The 20225-nt window shown below is 42.0% G+C and overlaps 2 protein-coding genes across 3 annotated transcripts; one reads left to right on the top strand and one right to left on the bottom strand.

Moving 5' to 3' along the window:
* The first annotated feature begins 48 nt into the window (after positions 1-48).
* pih1d2 (PIH1 domain containing 2) lies at positions 49-3454 on the top strand. Its single transcript, XM_026191984.2, has 5 exons — positions 49-493; positions 2103-2229; positions 2304-2543; positions 2681-2952; positions 3098-3454. Exons 1-5 carry the CDS (start codon positions 311-313, stop codon positions 3230-3232), a joined length of 957 nt encoding a protein of 318 aa, XP_026047769.1. The 5' UTR covers positions 49-310; the 3' UTR covers positions 3233-3454.
* Positions 3455-3704: 250 nt separating this feature from the next.
* dixdc1a (DIX domain containing 1a) lies at positions 3705-15636 on the bottom strand. 2 transcript variants are annotated; one of them, XM_026191981.2, is made up of 16 exons: positions 15274-15636; positions 14982-15160; positions 11259-11416; positions 11016-11161; positions 7488-7577; positions 7182-7235; positions 7039-7089; positions 6670-6774; positions 6495-6548; positions 6309-6401; positions 5604-5681; positions 5327-5488; positions 5128-5194; positions 4831-4939; positions 4545-4653; positions 3705-4286 (listed from the first exon to the last, which is right to left on the bottom strand). In XM_026191981.2, exons 2-16 carry the CDS (start codon positions 15002-15004, stop codon positions 4203-4205), a joined length of 1383 nt encoding a protein of 460 aa, XP_026047766.2. In that variant the 5' UTR covers positions 15005-15160; positions 15274-15636; the 3' UTR covers positions 3705-4202. The 2 variants fall into 2 exon arrangements, with proteins under 2 accessions (XP_026047766.2, XP_026047768.2); XM_026191983.2 differs by having other exon boundaries at positions 6309-6398; positions 15274-15624.
* Positions 15637-20225: the final 4589 nt, after the last annotated feature.

The raw sequence follows: 20225 nt of genomic DNA, 5'->3' as shown, positions 1-20225 counted from the left end.
GTTTCTGAGCCGCAGTTCCGCATCTCACCGCCTGGTGGCAACAGTGTTATGTTTCTATGGCAACTGACAACATTGGCCTAACTAGTGTTAGCGATTACAACTAATGAGCTACAGAACGTAATTAGTTGAGGGTTTTTTTTTTAAATTAATATTTGTGTGATACTGCTCCATATTTGTCGGCTATTTAAGGTGTTTCTATAACACATGCTCCTCTATAACACTGCTGACCGGCTGGTTTTCTGACGCACAAACTTTTTCTGCCAACTAGCTAGAGTTAGCTAGGTAATAAAAGTACGACAGTTACCTTAACATGTGCTCCACTGGCAGTACAGAGGATGTTTTGCAGCAGATGAGCAAACTGTGGTCCATGCTGGATGATCTCTCTGAAAATGACCCTGCAGCCTACCGTACGCTTATAGAGAAACAGATAAAGGAAGGAGCTGAATTCAGAGCGCCGCCCGAGCTGGACTCCTGCCTCTGCACTGAAATACTGGTGAGTTTCATTCGTGAAGGCTCCTTCCTGTGTAGGCCCCAGTCCATACTGTGGTCCATACAGGTGTTGCTCATCACATTCTTTGGTTCAGCTAGAAAGGAAGCCCACCTTTATTCCTCCAATCATAAATTAATACTCTAAATTCAAACATAAATTAGGGAAAGTTAACTGTCATATCAGAAAATGTAGGTAGGTAGGATACAGCTCAGTACCCATCATCAAAAAAAAAAAAAAGATTCAGTGTCCCAGGTCCTGTCATTGGTACAAGAAATTACATTACAGGAGAATTTGGATTGGGAACAGCACCTACTCTGCAAAAGGCTCACCCAAGTAATGCAGGCATCTGATGGAGGAGGGGGACTGCCAGGAATCAACTCGATGTGCAACAGCAGTCCCCTAACTTCAGCAAGGCCGCTGAATGATGCGGGAAGGAATAAAAAGGAAGAACAATCAAATGTAGTGAGCTATGGAATATGAAAACAAAACAGCCCACATATGATGTACTGCTCACTCCAGCAGTCTGTTACTTGTTTGCAACCCTCAAACACATCCTGGTGGGCTGCAAAAGCAGTCTAACACATGGAGGATATACTTGGTGACATAACCAACTAACTTGTCGGTAGCTATTAGTCAGGAGAGTATAGACTAACTGCAGCTCATTAGAAGTTAAAGCCACCTTTCTGCAACAAACAACCTTCATCTGGGAAGGTGAGAAATAGCATGTCAACCCCGTCTTTCTGAAATACCTTTACACTTGAAATCAACCTGGACCCAGCTCTGGTTCTCTGGTCCAGTTCCTGCCAGTCTGTCTTCACTGTAGAACTGATCGTCCCTTGGGAGGATGCAATCAATAAGGCATATGACAAGAAAAAAGCATGAGCAAGCTGAGGAAGAGGACCAAGGCTGGAAAGTGGAAGTCCATTCAGTGTAAGTGGCCTGTAGGGGCTTTGCAGCCAGCTCCACAGTAAGACTGACGAAGGAAGTAGGCATTAGGAAGGGAAGCCTAGTACAAGTTAATCAAAAAGCTTGCCACTCTTGTCAAAAGAAAGTAGTCACAGGGGCTGGCTGAAGCAGAAGGAGACCGTGTGGCCTGCCAAATTACTGGTGGGTGCCATGTGAAATACACCCAGGTCTGATCACCCTGTGGTGGGTCTGCTTTGGCGGAGGGAATCTTGTGAGAAATTACGGAAATGCACTATGAAGCTGGGGTACAAAGCTGATGATGTGTCGCACTGACAGATACATACCCACATGGTCAGCAGCAAACACCCCATCTAGAGGACTTCTCCAACCCACTCAGGTCTGTGTTATACTGATAGGGATTATAACTTCTAGTCCTATTAATTAGTGTAGTCCATTACAAGCTGTGAAAGCTTTGTCATCAAATTTCTTGTTTTTATCCAACCAAGAGTAAAGTAATAACCTAAAAATATTTCTGCTGAGGAGCTGTAAGCTGTGCTTGCTTTATATATCCTAAAATACACAGGCTGCACGAGAAACACAGGCTTTTTCTTCACTCTGCAAAGATGCTAGACTTTTATCCACTTAGAACTTTGAAATTGAATTTGTTTTGACAGATCCTTTTGACAGCACTGTGTTTCTGTGACAGAAACCAAAGAAAGGCCTGCTGTACATCAACATATGCGGCTGGAAACGTGTGCCTGCGCCTCAGGATCCCAGCAGGCCTTTACCAGTGTACACTGGAAAACTGGAAACAGGCACAAATGAAGATCAAGGTGTGTGTCAAGCTGCAGACCTGCCATTTGTATTACATGACACAAGCAAGAAAGTCATACTTTTTCCTTTACAGGCTGGTATACTGTGCTGGATGTGGCATTAAATCCTGTGTTGCTGCAGGAAAGTAGGGAGAACAAAGCAGAGATTAACCAGGTCTATATGCTGGCCCTGAGCTTTGCCCAGAAGCAGCTTGGGATGACGTTATCACAGCAGTACAGAGTTGTCAACAGTAGCCCAAATAGTAGCCCAGATGAGTTGCACTGCCGGCTTGGATTTCAGAAGTTGTCCAGTGCCCCCAAACAACCCAACACAGGTAATGCAATAAGACTGTCAACCCTGACAAGCTTTGATAAGCACTTTATGTTGAACCCATGCTCTTTACCCACTCTCCTTTCACCTCCTAAAACAATTTTCCTGATAATCCAGTCCTTTTTTTTTTTTTTTTTACAGCCGGTCAGACACCAGCTGCCCTCCTGCAGCACATCTCCTCCCTACGATCAGAAAACCAAGAGGACTCTGCTCCTCAAATTATCTTTAGGCCTGCAGAGAAAATAAAGAAGGATTTGATCCATGTCATCTCAGCCGCTTCTGTAGAGCCTCAGAAGCCAGAGTATCGACTCGAGGTGAAGACCGATGCAGCAGGAGTTCCTGACAGCGTGGAACTGACGGTGGAGCTGCCAATGGTTTGTTCCATGTCAGAATGCCAGCTGAGCATGTCCAAGGTTAGTGGTTACACACTCCCTTGAACAGTTATAACGAAGCACTTTAGAATCCAGTGTGTGTCAGTGTGTAGCTGGATGTCATAAGAAATACATAATCGACCTGTAGCGAGCCTTAGTAGCACACTGGATGTATTTTTCTCTGCAGGATGACGTCTTACTGGAGGTGGAGGATCTTTACTATTTGCTTGTGGACTTCCCAAAAACTGTAAACGAAGACACCGCGTCTGCCATCTTTAATAAGAAGAAACGAAGACTTACATTGAAAGTGAATGTCTTGTGATCATTTTCCTTAATTAAGAAACAAATGTGCAGTGTTTGTTAAGCTAGCTAAACACTGGCATTGAAAATGCCTCAAACAAAAACAACAAAACTCCTGTTGTGCAATGTACAAATTAAAAAAAAAAGGGAAAAAAGCACTGAGAGCGCATTGTGCTGTGGAGGGACTCGTATTCTGCCTCAGAATTCAAGTTAACTAACAATAAACAGCTTGCGTGTAAATTGATCCATTTCCAAGAGCAACATGTTTGTGAAACAAATATGTAACAGTGTCCCTTTGTGCTGTGTGGGCTGAGGCTCAGCAGCAAATTTAATTCTAACCCCCCCCCCCCCCCCCCCCAAAAATTAATTGACTTTAATGACAATCTGTGGATTTTGTTTATTAATGTGTGGGCGCGTGAGTGGAGGTGTTTAATGGCTACGAGCTGGTGTCATTACCGTATGCAGGGGGGAATAATTGACAACAAAACGAACCATGCAATAATTTATGTTTATTAAAACATCAAAATTGATGCAGAACAACAACATCAGTGTTTGGCAATCTGGAACACGTGGAAAATGTCAGTAAACACTTCTTTCTTTTTTTGAGGTTTGCATACTATGCACTGATTACAGCGTTTTAAAGCACAGCGTAGCTTGTTTTTTCATATAAAGCTAACATTATTTTATTATTCAAGTATGACTTTACTGACCATTACGTGGTAGTCCCACAAACTTATTTATGAGCTGCAAACAATGTGCGACATGCGGTCCGTAAACGAAAAAAACATTGTATCCAAATGTTTAGATTCTTCATATGAAACATTCGCTTTTAAAACATGGTTTTGTTTTGTACCTTAATGGTGTTAGCTCCATTGGTCCCAGTTTTGTGTCGTAACACTATTCTTTCTTATGGCATCAGAAGTATTTTCAGTAGCTTCCTGGTCTAGTGGGAACAGCTGAGGTTTGTAGTGACGATCTCTAGTTTTTTGGCGCTATCTCCGCTCCCCGTGATCCTCCTCAACCCACGCAACAATCTTCCCCTCCCAGCCAGGGACAACGGCTCCATCCTGAAACACCTGAAAAGCCAGCATCCAGTGTTTACATATCTGAGAGACCCATATCTATACTATAAAAGGTTTGGATAGAAAGTAAAAATGAATACTTGAGGTTATCCAATTCTTTGGGATGGAAATAAGTCTCCCCATGGTGTTTTGAAGTGCACAGTAGGCACAGCTATTATTAGCATATCTTACTCTATAACTGCCGTTTTATATTTGCCAGCTGAAGCCCAATGTGAAGAGAAATAGGGGCTGTAATTTTACTCCCACGCCTACCTCCTCTTTCACTGTGCCAAACTCTGGGTCAAGGGCCTTGAAGTGGTATCTGAAACTGCCTTGTCTGTCTACAGCTGCCTTGAAGTCTCGCAGTGTCACCTCTCCCAGCCTGGAAGCACACATATATCCACACAAACGTTATGCTTTGGATAAACCAGCCCAGGCATCCATATGCGGCTATGGTCAACCAAAACCCAACTAACAATTTGCTTAAAAAATAAAGAACGCTCCAGTGAAGCAACACACAGCACTGTATCAAGCCACCATAAAGTGTTTATATACTCACCTTTTTGGGATGTTAATCAGAAATGGAGTGAGCGAGCGATCTGTGAAGTAGAGCACTTTAGTGGAGACGGCAGTATCCAGTCCTGGGCTGCTGTGTGAGTGCGCCATTTCTGGAAAAAAACCCAGCAAACATTGTTTTTCCACAACCAAAGTCTGAAAGGGTTCTAGCCTCACACTCAGTCATGCCCTCTCTTTGCAGCACAGTGTAATTGAATGGCACAATTTGATTTAACAGCCAGTAGAGATGTTGCGGGGGATGACAAATCCTAAACAAAAACGAGCATTTTGTTTGTCTCACTCGAGCTCGGCGGCCAGGAGTCACGGTCTGTCGAGTTGGCTCTGCGTCCTGGCGATTTGAATTCCTCCTAGAAGAAGAACCAATTACTCATAGCAAACAGTCGGATGTTATCAGTTGCTGAGTCATCATTTGGCAAGTGACAGACGAGCTACTACATTTTAAAATTTCCTCTTTGAGTTGTGAGAGCGAGAGTGTGTACCCCTCTGTCCTGTCTTCGCTGGGTGTCCAGAGAGTGCAGTCTGTCCATGAGAGTGGCCACGCCCTGCTCCAGAGTGTCCAGGGTGTGATGTTGGGGGTCATGGCCGGAAAAACTGTCCCTCAAACTGCGAAGTGCTTCCCTGACGACCTGCAGCTCTTCACCCTGTGAAAAACAGTCCTCTGATACTTAAAAAGAATTGGAACAAAATTCGAAATCATTTTGAACTGTGGACATTTACAGACATTATTGGTTAATGAGAAAATTAAAGAGTGCATACTGGTGCGCTGTGCTGGAACACTGGAGGAGATGTCGAAGCGACTGAGTTACTGTACCCGCTGCCCTCGCTCCTGAACGCCTATCAGAGACAGAGACAGTATAGACCAAGGTGAAAAGTGTTCTGAATGAAAAGTGTGATAATATTTACAAAATGTGCTCAAACTGCAATACAAAGAGCAAACACGGCCTGTGTAGCTAAAAAAAACAGCCAGAAAGCTTATTCATCTAAATAAGAGCTTCACTTTTGTCCAAAAACTATAAAAAAAACATCACAACGTAGTGGGTGACATGTTTTTTTCCTATCATGATGAACACCGTGCACAGGAATCTATTTTGAGTCGATTTCACATACAGCATCCTGCTGCAAGGGATACTCACCGGTGCAAGAAATATGTATTAATCTGCCACTGAAAATAGTCTCCAACAAATGCACCATTTACTCTGATCTGAGTAACAATTTATAAAGACCACACCGCTGAGGTGTAGTGGGAAATGTAATGTTTTCTTCAAGCATCATGGTGCCTTAATATATTTATAGTTTTTGGTCTTATTGAGTAATGTTTCTCGTAAGAAGAAATATATGGGCTATCTTGCGGCAAGTACAATGTAATCACAGACCGATGCGCGATAAAAAAAACAAACAAACGTTGGTGTTATATATGAGTCCTGCATTCAAACATATGTTATTTAGCACGTATATGCATACCCGTCCCAGGCTGACTTCATGTGCCTTGTGCTGAGCTTCATCAAGCTTTTGCTGCTGCTGCTGCAGTATTCTGTCCTTCCTCCCGAGCTGCTGCTATTGTGACAAGAGAGATGGATGGCACGAGGCTTTATTTGCATCTCTATGGCTAAAAGAACGCACTGACGTGTATATAATAAAAGACAATACCTCATATTCGCTAAGTAATTTGTTCCTTTCACTCAGCTTGCGTTTGAGCTCTGCCTGCAAACAGTTATATCAAGGTGATATATGAGTGCTATAGTTCTCTCACTTAAACCTGCAGCCACGAGTCAAAGAGGTCGAATATTTCATCGTGTCAAAGGGAAATCATCACTTGTCTCACATTTTCCCCCTCCAGCTGATCTTTGGCCATGTTGCACCTCAGTAGTTCCTGCTTTAGCTGCAGCACAGCATCCTCCTGCACTGCCAAGCGCTGCTGCAGAGCATCCTAATGAGAAGCAAGAGGGAGATCAAAGAATTGTCCAGAAAAGACCTGAATACTGATGAACTGCATCCACCTGCCTCATCGACAGGATCCACCCAGCTCTAAACTTCTTTTGATCTTTGTAAAGAAATGATAAATGTATAATGTATGTGATAAAACTTACAGAATCATCAGTTTGGGAGGGCGCAATAGTCAAAAAGGTTAAATATAATCCTTTAATCCATTTTACTTCACATATAAATCCCAAAACTAGAGTAAGAGGTTTACCTTGATGGCCTGAATGTGACGTGTCTCCTGTTTGTGCCTCAGAAGTTCCCTCTAAGAGCCACACAAAGGAACAACAAAAACATTAGACTCTGCCCCTAAGACAGCTCATCTATGTTAAACCTAATTACATTTACTTACTGTACCTTGAGATCAAGGGCTTCCTCCATGCTTTGGTCCAGACGACTGCGGATGAGAACCTTCAAAGGGAGAGGGTACGAGCGGGGTAATTAGAGAATGGAAAAATGTCAGAACGTATGAGGAGGCATTGGGCCTCCATGACAGTGCGCTGGCAGATCAGAGAGATTCATTTGTGCTCTATAGTGGCCACTCGTGAGACGAGTAATGGCTACAAACATCATCAGAACAGAAGGGCTGACACGGACACTTCAAGCTCAGTGGCGAGCAACTGTTGTTTGTTTTCTCAAGTTAGCAGAGAAAGGGCACTGTACCAGCTGCTGCTCGGTGTTAGCCCGGTTATCTCCAAAGCTCACGGATCCATCCTGGTCTTCCTCAGGGAGGGAGCCATGGAGCAGCAGAGCCTAAAAACCAAAACACATACAAATCTGAAGAAAACTTGCAAGCAATGATAGTTGCGACGCATGATAGAGAAACCAGGTTTCTGTGGTTGTAAATGCCTCCGTTTTTGCTAATAAAGTCAGTGAACTGAACCAAATCAAATTGAAATTACACTGACAAGTCTGTGTAAATATATAGACTGTAATGTAATATAGAGACTCTAAAACTGAAAACATAAAGGCTATTACTGTAAAAGTCACCAAAACATCTATTTTTAATTTATGAACAGTATGTGGACGTGCTGTCGCTGCACCGATATTTGTAGCTGAATACTATAAATGACCCCAAACATACCAATTAAATACCATGTGCCAAACTTATTTATTTGCACAAATTAATGAAGCTGGCAAAGATTAGCAAATTTTGTAGGATTAGCTTTGTCTTTCATATTTTTATTCTTAATTATTCTAATAATCTGTGGCTCTCTTCCACACCGTGTCTTTGTTCTGTTTCCCTTACCTCACCCCCAAACGCTTGCAGCAGTCTGCCCCGCCCTGAGCCTGATTTTGACAGAGGTTTCTTCCAGTTGAAAAGGAGTTTTTGCTTTCCACTGTTGCCAAAGGGCTTGCTTATAGGGGGTTATCTCATGCTGGGTTTTCTCTGTTTTCTTTGTATTATTGTAGGGTCTTTATCTTACAATGTAACGCTCCTTGAGGCGACTGCTGTTGTGATTTGGCGCTATATAAATGAAATTGAATTGAATTGAATGTATTGATGTCTGAATAAGACCCATTATACTGTAAGGATCTTGCACATGGAAGGTATGTTGTAACATGGCAAAGACTCAATGCTTTTCACAACCTTCTGAAATTCAAATCAAGCATCAGAATTGGAAGAGAAAGGTCCTTTTATTGACTTTGAAAGTGGCATGGTTGTTGTTGCCTGTCAGGCTAGTATTACAACAAAAGTATGCAGAAGAGCATTTATAAATGCTCAGTGTGTTGAACCTTGAAGCAGATCAATTCATCATTCACAGAAGCACCAATATTAGACAATAGAAGATCTCAATGTCTGATGGTGGTGCATTGGTGTGAGGGATATTTTTGATGGCTGCACCCAGCTGTATAACGCGCCTCGTCACAGAGCTCAAATCATCCCAAACTGGTTTCTTGAACATAACAGTGTATTCACTGTACTCAGATGACCTCCACAGTCACCAAATCTCACTCCAATAAAGCACCTTTGTGATGCGGTGGACCAGATTTAAATTGTGTATGTGCAATTGACAAATCTGCAGCAACTGTGTTATGGTATCACATCAATATGGACCAAAATCTCTGAGGAATGTTTCCAGCACCTTGTTGAATGTGTGCCATGAAGAATTAAGACAGTTCTGAATCTAAAAACCAGTACTACCAGGTATTAATGCCTAATAAAGTGGCAAGTGAGTTTATATTTTATATGTATTATAAGCCTAACAAGTCTCATTTTATGATTTTCTTATAAAAGCGCCCCCTTTCACATTTTTTCATGCAACATAATTTTAATCATTTCATATAAATTATAATAGATCAGTGACTTATCCACAGTGCACTCTGCTATTCACCCTGTGACTACTGGGATAGGCTCCGACCCTTCTACGACCCCGATTGGATAAACGGAAGTAACAGAATGGACTCAAAGTATAAATCAGGTAAAAAAAAATTTCATCTTTGTCTGTTTATCTGTCAAAACACATATTATTCTTTCTAGTGGATGGCTTTATCATGCTTAGTGTGTTACATCTGGTCTATCTGTTTGGGTTTCTTTTTAATTACTTCATTTAAAAATATATTTCCATTTTTAGCATGTAGCATTTGGATCTTGTCATTTCTTTTGTCATTTCTAAGTCTTCCCAAAATCTTGTAATCTTACTGACTGCTAGTGACACTCTGGTACAATTTTATTTAGCAATTTAACTTGGAAAGTGCTGTATAATTGCAAATTAACTAAATATGCCAGAATACATGTCTATAATTAACTAAATTGAGGCATGTATTTATTTCCAATCCTCTGATGAGATTTCAGTTATACAGTCTTCATTACTTGCGCTTGGTTTACAATGTGAACTCCCTCATGAACAGAGTGTAAGCAGATTATAAAACGTTGATATGACGACCTTTCTTTAGCAGTCCTTTGTCATCGATACTTTAGTAGGAATCTGTGGGGATCTAGTGAGTAAATAATGTTGATGTGCTGCAGAAAATAACAGTGTTTTCTTTTCAGATTAGATTCTTGCTTCAGTTCTTCAGTGCACATAATAATACAAGAGTTTGGATCTTTTGAACTCCTTCAGAAGCCCGATTTCAAATGCACAATCTGCTGTGCCTTGTGAAAGCAAACCAGCTACCCCATACTGAGCTACAGTTAGCTTTGGATTCAAAAACAACCAAGGTGTGATTAAAGTGCAGACTTTCAGCTTTAATGCATGGGGTTTAACAAAAGTATTCCTTTTTTGTTAGCCATTTTTATACAAACTAACATAGTATTAAATATACACATTGATTTTAAAAATTACAGAAAATGTTTGCGGTCAGTGGCTCCCTGAAATTTAGAACCCATGCACACCACCAAGTGCTTTGTTTCATCCCTTGAGGTGCCCTGCAGGCCCTTTCTGCAGCCACCTTCAGCCGCTGCTTCAGTGTTTGGTGCTGCAGTCCATGTGCATCCCTTCTTTTTATTTTAAGAATGTACCAGATTGTTGGTTTGGCCACTGCTAGAATTTAGTCATCTCTTTGATAGTTTTATTTGGTTTTTGCATGTTTTACAACCTAATGATGGACTCCTTCACTTTTATTAGCTAATCTTTTGGACCCCACATTGAGAGTTCCAGTGAAAAGCTCTAAATCAACTCCCAGTCTTTTTTCTGCTCAGTTTGTCATAAAATAACAACAGAACAGGCATCACTTAACCATGGAGCTGCTTGTCAGTTAATTATCTAACTACTTGTGAGCATCTGATAAGACAAGATTACATAGAAAGCGGCTGTAGACATGCAAACATTTTTAAAAACTTTAAGCTAGCACTGGATGCTAACAATTTTTAAGGTTTCTTCAGACTGTTTAGTTGCATTAGGACCAACTACATGGTGATTTTTGTTTTTCACTATGGCTCTAATTTAACAACCCAGTGCCCTGATTTTATTGTAAGGACAGATAATAAATAGCCTCCTTTTTAAAATGTTTCAGTGACTCAAAACAGAGAAACAATAAAGTCAGCAAACAGAGGTATGGTGGGTTTACCTGCTGATAAAAACTGAGCTGAAAACATTTACATGCCCTGACCAAACTTTCATCCTTCTTTCTCAGAATCTATTTTTTTACTACTTGCTCCTTACTCTGTGGATTTGTTGCAAATAGGGCAGCGACCCTGTCGCTTATATCCCTTGGCCCAGAGCAGCAGTTTGTTTTGAAGTGCATTACCTGTAACCGGAACACCATCCTTCTCGCTTCTTGCATCTCCTTTTCCAGCTGCTCCTGGTGTGCATCCAGCTGCTCCTCCCAGGACTTCTCTTCCTCCTGCCCATCGTGCCCCAGGGAAGGACACAATCCACAGAGAGCCACCTCCTCTAAAAGTGGCAGAGGGACAGGGGAAATGAGGCAAGGCACCTTTTTTTTCACTGCATCATATCTGGCTCTACAAGAGTTGATGTGCAGCCAACCAACCTGTGACAGATTTCTTCTCTGTCAGCTCAGATTTGTCATCCTGAGGTTCCCCCTGGTTCTCAGGGTGATCATGGACTGTTTCTTCTTTAGGGGTGTCAGTGAGCTGGGTGATAACATACTCCTCTTTGGAGGAGTGAGCTGGGCTGGCTGAGCTGAGACTGAAACAGATGGTGGGCACAGGCAGGAATGAATGTGCTTGTATGCTGCCAAATGAGCAGCAATAAAGAAACCTAACTACATAAAATGGCGATTTGAAATTTTAAAAATTCCCAGAGGAGCACAATAATGTAAATTAATCCCGTTTGGGATAGATATTTTAACTAAATCCATTTTTGAACTCATAATGCCAATATGATGCATGATATTTCAAACAGCATTGTCTGCATCACGGGTTCACAGATTATTTTGTAGATAACAGAACTATTACAAAAGGGGGAAAAAAAGAAGAAAAGACTGAATGAACAGATTTTCAACTCATTCAAAAAATACACAGCAGGAGCAGGAATGCCTGCAAGCCTGTCATTTTCTAACAGGAAATTCTTTACATATTTTGCTCCCCCTTCGGCCATAATTTCATAACATAGTGCTGGCATGGTTTCTGAACAGCTTGTTTCCTTGCAGTTTCATGAATATAGTGTTTTTGAGAGCATCTCCAGCAGCCTGAGGTTCAGACCAGCTGTCATCTTCACTCTCCTGTGTTTGTGGACATTGGATACAGCTACTATGACCTGTGACCTATAGCATTATGCACAGTCCCTAACAGGGTAGTTTCCCTGTGTTTTTCCCTCCGAGTCTGCATGTGAAGACAAGCCTGCGACTGCATGAACAGATCTAAACGCTGTGCAAGCATGCCATAGAAAAGCATCACTACTCATCACCCTGCTCCCCAGGCTAACTAGCTGAGAATGAAGGAAAGAAAGCAAAGAATGTCCTGCTGAATTTGCTTCATATGTATGGTGGTAAGATTTTCTTCTTATGTAATAGTTAGCACTAGCTAATAGCACAGCAAAGTACTCTCTGAGGATTAAAGGACATATTCCTTTGATTAATCATAGTTAACGTCTGCTTATCAGCCACTGATCGAATCAGAAACACACCTCAAAGAATCTAATGTTAAGCAGACTTAGTGAAGCATTTCACCATTACAGCATCCAAGTTAGCATGCTAATATTTGCATATGATGGGGCTGAGAGAAATGTCTTGCAGGTAAAGAGTCATGAACAAATGCACCAGACATGTAAATTTTGTCTTGATGATTGTGCTCGATTGGAAATCAGTGAATAGCAGAGTTGTTACAATCCAAATGTATAAGGGCATACATTCCACAGCTGCTTTATTAGGTATACATGTTCAGCTGCTTGATAATATAAATGTATAATCAACCAACCACATGGCAGCAGCTCAGTAAATTAGGCATGTATACAAGGTCCTGCCTTGTATAAGGAGCATTAGGAAGGTGAGAAAAAAGATGATTTAAGTGGTTTGTTAGTGCCAAATGTGCTGGTCTGACTGTCTCAGAAACTGACAATCAACTGGGATTTTCCCACACATTTCTAGGGTTTATAGAGAATGGTCCAAAAAAGTGCAAATATCAGGTGAGCAGCAGTTCTCTGGGCAAAAATGCCCTGTTGGACATCTCCTCTGCCAGAGGTCAGAGGAGAATGGACAGACTGTTTCAAGCTGATAGGGGTGTCTGTAGCTCAGGAGGTAGAGCAGGTCGCCTACTAATGCTCCAGTCTGCAGGCCAAATATCCTTGGGCAAGGTCCTAACCCCAAATTGGTCTACAGTGCATCCATCTGAGTATAAATGTGTGAGAATGTTAGATAAGAAGCACTTACACAGAACGAGCACAGAAATTTAGCTGATAGGAAAGCAACAGTAACTCCTGTTACAACCAAAGTATGCAGAAGAGCATCTTTGAATGCTCAACTTGTGAAACCTTGAAGCAGAACACCACACTAAATGCCACTTCTTTCAGGTTAGAACAGGAATCTGAGGCTGCTTTTTGCATAGGGTTACCAAAATTAGACAACAGAAGATTGAAAAAATGTTTTATGGTCTGATGAGTCTCGATTTCTGCTTCTGCTAGATTTCTCCTTACCCATCCGACATTCAGATGGGTAGGGTCTCGTTGGTATAAATAACATGGAAGCATGGATCCAACCCGCTTTGTATAAATGGTTCAGACTGGTGGAAATATATTGGTTAAGGAATGTTGGATCTCAATTCAATAGAGCACCACTGGGATGCTAAAATGGTTAAACATGGTTTAATGTATTATTCTTTTTATATATCAAACCATACTGAGAAAGTTATGATTAGTTTCGTCTTTCCAACTTCCCGGAAAGAGTCTCTGCACTACTGTAGGTCACATAAAAACATGAACTAAGCCTCTTATCAGAAGCTGCTGTAATTATCCTTAAGTGTTTTTCAAAAAGGGATCAAAGAAGCACCTCCTACTAATCTAGTCACTGCAGATAATAACACTCTATCATTGTCTCTAAGAGTAGTTCAATAACACATTTATTGTAAATGCTCTTTGCTGATCTCTCGCTACAAGAGAACACGTACAATCCGATAGATTTGGAACATATGGGTTTAGCAAAGATTAAGCATTGGGATTTGCAAAAGATGAGCTTCTGTGCAATAGATTAACATAATTTGATCAGTGGTGGTGGCCTGAGTGGGCCTCCATTTACTCCAATTTTTAGATACTTTGCTTTAGTATTTATACTTTTTTTGGCTACTTTGTATTCATAGCTGCTACAAACTGCTAAAACTTATTATTTCTCAATATTTATCCGACTGTTGCTTGTCATATTAGCTTTCGTGGATTAGTAGATTTAGTTGATAGCATTTTAATAGATTTTAGGCAGTGCAAGTACTTAGTCGAGCCATCAAAGAAAGATTTTCTCTATATGTTTCTTTGAGTTTTTTAAAAGAAAGAAAACTTGTAAAACCAAACCTTTCACAAAAATTATCAGATGAAAAAAAGCTGTTGTATCTTCTTTCTTTTTTTCACGTTCACCACTTTTAAAAAACCCTCAAATGCTGTGGTTCAGCGGTCAAGTCCAAACACCCGTTTTGGGAACTACTAAATTATAGATGACAGTGTATTAAATAATCCAAACTACTTTCACCTCATTTTTCTACAACAGTAAAGTGCAGCTTATTCATCTTTTATAACATATCAGTGACAGTTTGTGTCATCATCAATCTTTTTGACTGATGTGTTCAGCACTGACCTTAAAGGACCAGTAAGGACCATAAAGCAGGTCATTGTAAACATGGTGCAAAGTGAAAAAGAAGATAAAGTTATCAGATTAAAGTAAAGAATAATGTAAATCAGTCTAATCAATTTAAACTTATATCTGAATCGTGGCACGGCATACACAGAAATAGCTGTTAGAGAGAGGTTGCTAGGCAATAGCAGCTCGGCTCACACAGACACACAGGGACACACCCACACCTACTGCACTGTAAACACCGAACAATAACCTGCACAGCTTGGCTTTCAAGATCAAGCTGTTCGGATGAAACGCAATTCCATGACTAAGACTGAGATTCACATGCGGTTGAAGTGATAAATCTGTTTTATAGTGTTGTGATTGTAGACTTACATATACATATATATATATATATCTGCCACTGATGCATCCCTGCATTTTCAACAATAGCAATAGCCTGAATTGCCGTACTGTTCATATTAAAATAGCACTTACCATTTCATCTGTTTGGCTCCCATGCTGGTGTTTACAGGCTTAACCTCCCATACAGTCCGCGCCCCACATCTGGGTGATGCCCTGCGTCTCAGTCAGGACCATAGCCCAAACACAGCCAGAGGCAGCAGGGAGGGGAACAGCCCTGAAAGCCGCAAGCAGAGGAGTCTCCACGTCGCACACTGTGTTCAATCAGAAATAACAGCACGTTTAAATCCTCTCCAACAGCATATTCCTAAAACATAAAGCTCAAAATCCTAATCAAAAGCCCCCAAACCCTTCCCCTAAATCATACCAAGGCTCAGTCGTTGCTGGCAGGGAGAGATAGGGAGAGACAGACAGAGAGAGGATTGGAGCTCAGCAGCACCAGTGACTGAAATCTGCCTGGTTTCTCATTGCACTCGCCTTGTGGTGGAGCTCACCAGCTCCCATTCACGAACACAATGTTTTTTGTTCCTTACGGACAAGAACTGATGCAGCTCTTGTGCATCTTTTTCACCCTTTTTGCATTCATTCTCCTGTCCCCTCCCTCCCTCTCCTTCCCCTCTTTTCTCTTCTGCTTGGCCGAACTGGCTTTGTATCACTCCTTCCTTCGTTCGGTGAGAGAGAAGATGTCAGACATGGCTCTGTCTGGGTGTGTTCACCCTCCCCCTCTCCCTTATTCCTCCTCCCTGCTTTCCCTACAGCTCTCTCCTTTCACAAGGAGGAAGAGGTGGGAGTTGTTCTCCTTCTCCTTTTCTCTCCATGTTCTGCATATACCTGCAGCTAAAATGAGAAATGACATTCTGATTTTTAAAAACAGGAAAATTAGCAGACTTTTGTTTGTTGATAAAACCACAGGCTTGTATAACAACATACCATACAGGCCAAGCCATTACCAGAGGGTAATTATATATTTACAGAGTCAGAGGAAATAGGGAGGTACTTAAGGAGAAAATGGTATTTATAGAGTGGACGCATCAGCCTGGAAAACCAGCTCTTCTCACTTCTGTGTCTTGTATGTACTGAAAAGCATTTCAATGCTAATGCGCTACAACGTCAGAGGCATCAGATTAAACTCAAATTTTTAAAAAAGTGTCAGCTTCATAATTTGAACACCAGGCAGCAGAAACAAAAGAATTTCTTTGACATGTACAGCCAGTGTTAAGTATTCCTTTGAAAGGCGTTTTTGGCAGATTACGCTGTCATTAAGTTGTTAGAAGTGTTGGCAGTGTCATCAGAAGGAAGGAAAAAAAGCAACCAAAAAACGTGAAGTAGGTCTCAACGTGGCAGCTTGCAGTTCTGCCCATAACAAAATGACAGCGTCTTAAATTCCCTATGAGCACCATCGATGCATGCTTCAATGAGCTACTTTACTGTAGAGCCATGAATATGTATGTAACCCACCATACAAATGCCGCATTAGATTTATGCAGAGAAACAGCAGAGGCAAAAGCAAGCTGTCATGCCGACAGCTATTTGTGCTAAATCAAAATGACAAAAATATTTAAATTTGTTGGGATACCTACAATAAGTGAAAAATGTTTGAATCACACACAAAATATATTTTTGTAATTTCAAAAATATAAAGTGTTATTAGTCCCACATTCCGTGTATCCCTTTATTACGACTGCCATGTGCGGTTATCTTTTTCTAGTGTATATTTGAAAAAACCCTTTTAATACTTTAGTAGCTTTTGCTCATTTTCCAGCTCCATATTTTTGTTCTACTAGAGTAGCTTTGCACAATTTAGAGTTCAGAATAATCCCTATTTATCTGATACTGGGCTTTAGGGCAGCCCTCTTACCTTAAGGCTCATTATTTGGCATTTTGGAAACGTAATCAATCCACGGTATATAACAGAAAGTAAGGAAATGCACAATAGGTCACCTTTTAGAAGAATGTGATGCTCATACAAACTAAGGTTTGTTACACTCTCCGTTCCTAAAAGCATCTGCATGCAAGGAATGAGCAGATTATGGAACGCCAGGACTGCCATAATGAATTAATTAAATACACCATTAAATAATTAATTAAATGTGTCAATAATTAATTAAAATTGGAATTAATTAATTAAATAAATAGTTATGACACATGTAATTAATTAATTATTGACACATTTAATTAATTATTTATGTATTTCACATTTTAATTAATTATTGACACATTTAATTAATTAATTATTGACACATTTAATTAATTATTTATGTATTTCACATTTTAATTAATTATTGACACATTTAATTAATTATTGACACATTTAATTAATTATTTAATGATATATTTATTTATTTCATTTTGGCAGTCCCGGCGCCTGGCTCTCGTCATGAAATAATTTTATCTGTCAGCCTCACCCATCAAACTCAGGGGGCGGGGTTAACGCTGCCCATGCAGCTTCTCTAACATTTGATTGGTTGCCGTGCAAAGTAAGTCAAAACAGGTCGATCCTAGATAATCGATTGCTTGTGTAGACTTGGGGCAGCCAGTTATCCCAGAATGCAGATCAAATCACAGGCAGCAATGGTGGTGGTGTAGTTTTAAAATACCCCGTTTTTCTGTCACCAGCTACACTTTTAACAGTGTTTTAGCCGCGAATGTCGCGCCGTATGTCTGGTCAGGTTGTCAACATAGAACATGCTTGCAAAAGTGCTCAGATGTTTTCAGAGATTTCACTAGCTCTGCTAACAGTTAGCATGCAGAGCGCACCGAGGGGGTACATTAACCGGTTTGTTTACATATTCCACTCTCCGTGTTCCACATGTTGCATTCGCAGATTCTCATTTTCACCGAACGATGGTCTCTTTCCGCCTGGTCTTGTGTCTCTGTGCTTCTGTAACATAAAGAACGAGCTGACATTTTTCTCACGAAACCAGCGATCAGCTCAGCAGACCCTCAGTTTACCTGCATGCATCCTCCTCCTCATCTGTCAGCTGTTTAACACCTGCTGCTAATTCAAGAAACAGGCCTACGTTACCTGGTGATAGTCACAGTTTAACTGGGCAGCCGGTGCTCGATATAAAGCAATGTCAGCGCATTTTTCTGCACAAGATAAGTAAATATAGTGTTTTCCCCGAGCGCAGAGCTGCTGGAGCTTGTTTCCTTACAGAGCACTTTATAGGCGAACAGCTTCATCAGCGGCTGATGTCCAATCACCAGCACACAGCTTTCAAACCTCAGCTGAGTTTTAGCTCTCAGTGGTTAAACGCTGGACTTCATTCACTCAGGTTCTGTCTGTCGGGTCACGTTTACTTCGCTGTTTTATTTACAACTGAGCAAATCGGTTTGGCTGAGGTTAAAGTTACGTTTCATAACTGCATAGTTTCACAGACGTTTAATGAACCACTGGCACATGTGTTAGACTGAACTATCATCTAAATATCATCTGTTTTTTAATAGTTATTCAACTGTATTCTAAGCACCAGCTGTCTGTTAGAATGTGATTTTTTTTCTCTCTCTGTTGGCAGAGGTATAAAAATGCGCAGGAAAATCTGACGTGCATGGCGAACTTCACCGACGATATTTAGGGAGGAATAAACACACATCAAACATAAATGAACCATTTGCCTGTCTCCATAATTGAGAGAATTTTCTCTTCTTATATCAACACTCTCTCTCTCTCTCTCTTTTTTTTTTTGCTTTTTCGGTCATGTTATGTTTACCTGTCAAAGGCTTGTTACAAACTATGAAACACATTGTGCAGACTTCTGGATGTTAGAAGAAAACGAATACTGCTCATGAATGAGACTAAAGGCAGGAAGGTGTCCTTTAAAACTAAACATGTTAATAGGACCTCCCTGTTTATATCATAGTTTATGATATAGCACGTGTATTTCAGTAATAGCCTGCTGAGGCCACTATACGTGCTGGCCTCATATCAAATGTGAAGGCAGACTGAGTCTATGTTTGACGTTTGTTTATATCTAATCTTCCTTTTCAAACATTTAAACAGCAGCGAGTCTGCAGCTGAGGGAATACAAATTCAAATTGTCGGAACAGGTTTGCTCGTTTCTTGGATTCATTTGGTGATTTATTAAATGTATAACTGTAATTCTAATCTGCTGCTGAGTCTCTTACACTTTTCTTTATGCTGTATATTTTCACGTCTCTGGAATAGTTGGCAGTTAGATAGTCAGCTGGGAAACTCATGGAGCTGAGGATATCGTGGATATGCTGACCTCGCTGCGTGGTGTACAGAGCGAGGTCAGCATGATTAATATTCACAATAAAAATATTAGCCGAACATCATGAAGTCTGTATGTGTTTCATAGTGTCGAACAACCTTTGTACAGTTAAAGCCAGCAGTTACTACATGACGGAAACACCAACGTTATCTCTTTTATGTGTTTATACACAGGTCACGCTGATTACTGAACAAAAACCCAAAGATCAGATGTTAAACAGATTTGCTCTCTCTCCTCCTTAAACATTGTGGCATGAATAAGGCACGGCGGGACCACAGAGCGACGTTCAGAGCCAACTTTATTTGATTCACATCACACCACACCACCACCAACCCCTGAGTCCCCGTGTTTTAACACGGCGGGCGTGATTGCGGATGCCGTGCAGGTGCGTCCGCACGGCCCCGCAGACCACGCCCCACCACATACCCCCATCGCCCGATTGAGGCCGGGGAGTGATCCGGCCAAACCTACTCCCCCCCGCGACCTGGGGCGAGACTCGGCCCCTACACATCGGCGCCCCAGCCCCCGACCAAGCGACGGGGAAGCGTCCGTTCTGGTGGCCGCCCGCGCATCCAGCGGCAACGGCGAAGCTGGTCCGGAGGTCGGCCGCGTAGCAAGCGGACACGGCCCCACCGGCATGGCCGTGTGCTCCTGCACACAGGCGGCTGGGCAGACGCCAGGCGCGCAGAATCGACTGGTGGCAGCGAGGCTGGACTAGCCAGCCCGCCGATCCCCGGCCTAGCGGGGCTGTCCCGCTCCTCTGCCTCCAACTCCGGCTGCACAGGCTGCCCTGGAGCAGGGACCTCCGTCTCCCCGCACAGCTGCTCCGCCACCGCCTCCGCCACTCCCGTTTGGAGCGGCTCCCCGCACTGCGCCTCCGCCCCCAGCAGGCACCGCCCCTCGCCCCCCTCCGGGTGGAGCGACTCCTCTGCCTCCGGCAGGTGTAGACCCTCGCCCGCCTCGTCCTCGGCCTCCGATTGGAGCGGCTCCTCCACCGCTCCCGGCAGGAGCAGCCCTTCACCCGGCTGCTGCTCCTCCTCCTCCGGCAGGCTCGGACCCCCGCGTGGCTCGTCCACCACCTCCGGCT

This window comes from Astatotilapia calliptera, chromosome 14 (assembly GCF_964374335.1).
Source record: "Astatotilapia calliptera chromosome 14, fAstCal68.1, whole genome shotgun sequence".
NCBI lineage: Eukaryota > Metazoa > Chordata > Actinopteri > Cichliformes > Cichlidae > Astatotilapia > Astatotilapia calliptera.
The sequence above is the reverse complement of the archived record's forward strand: the minus strand, read 5'-3'. Positions and strand labels throughout refer to the sequence as shown.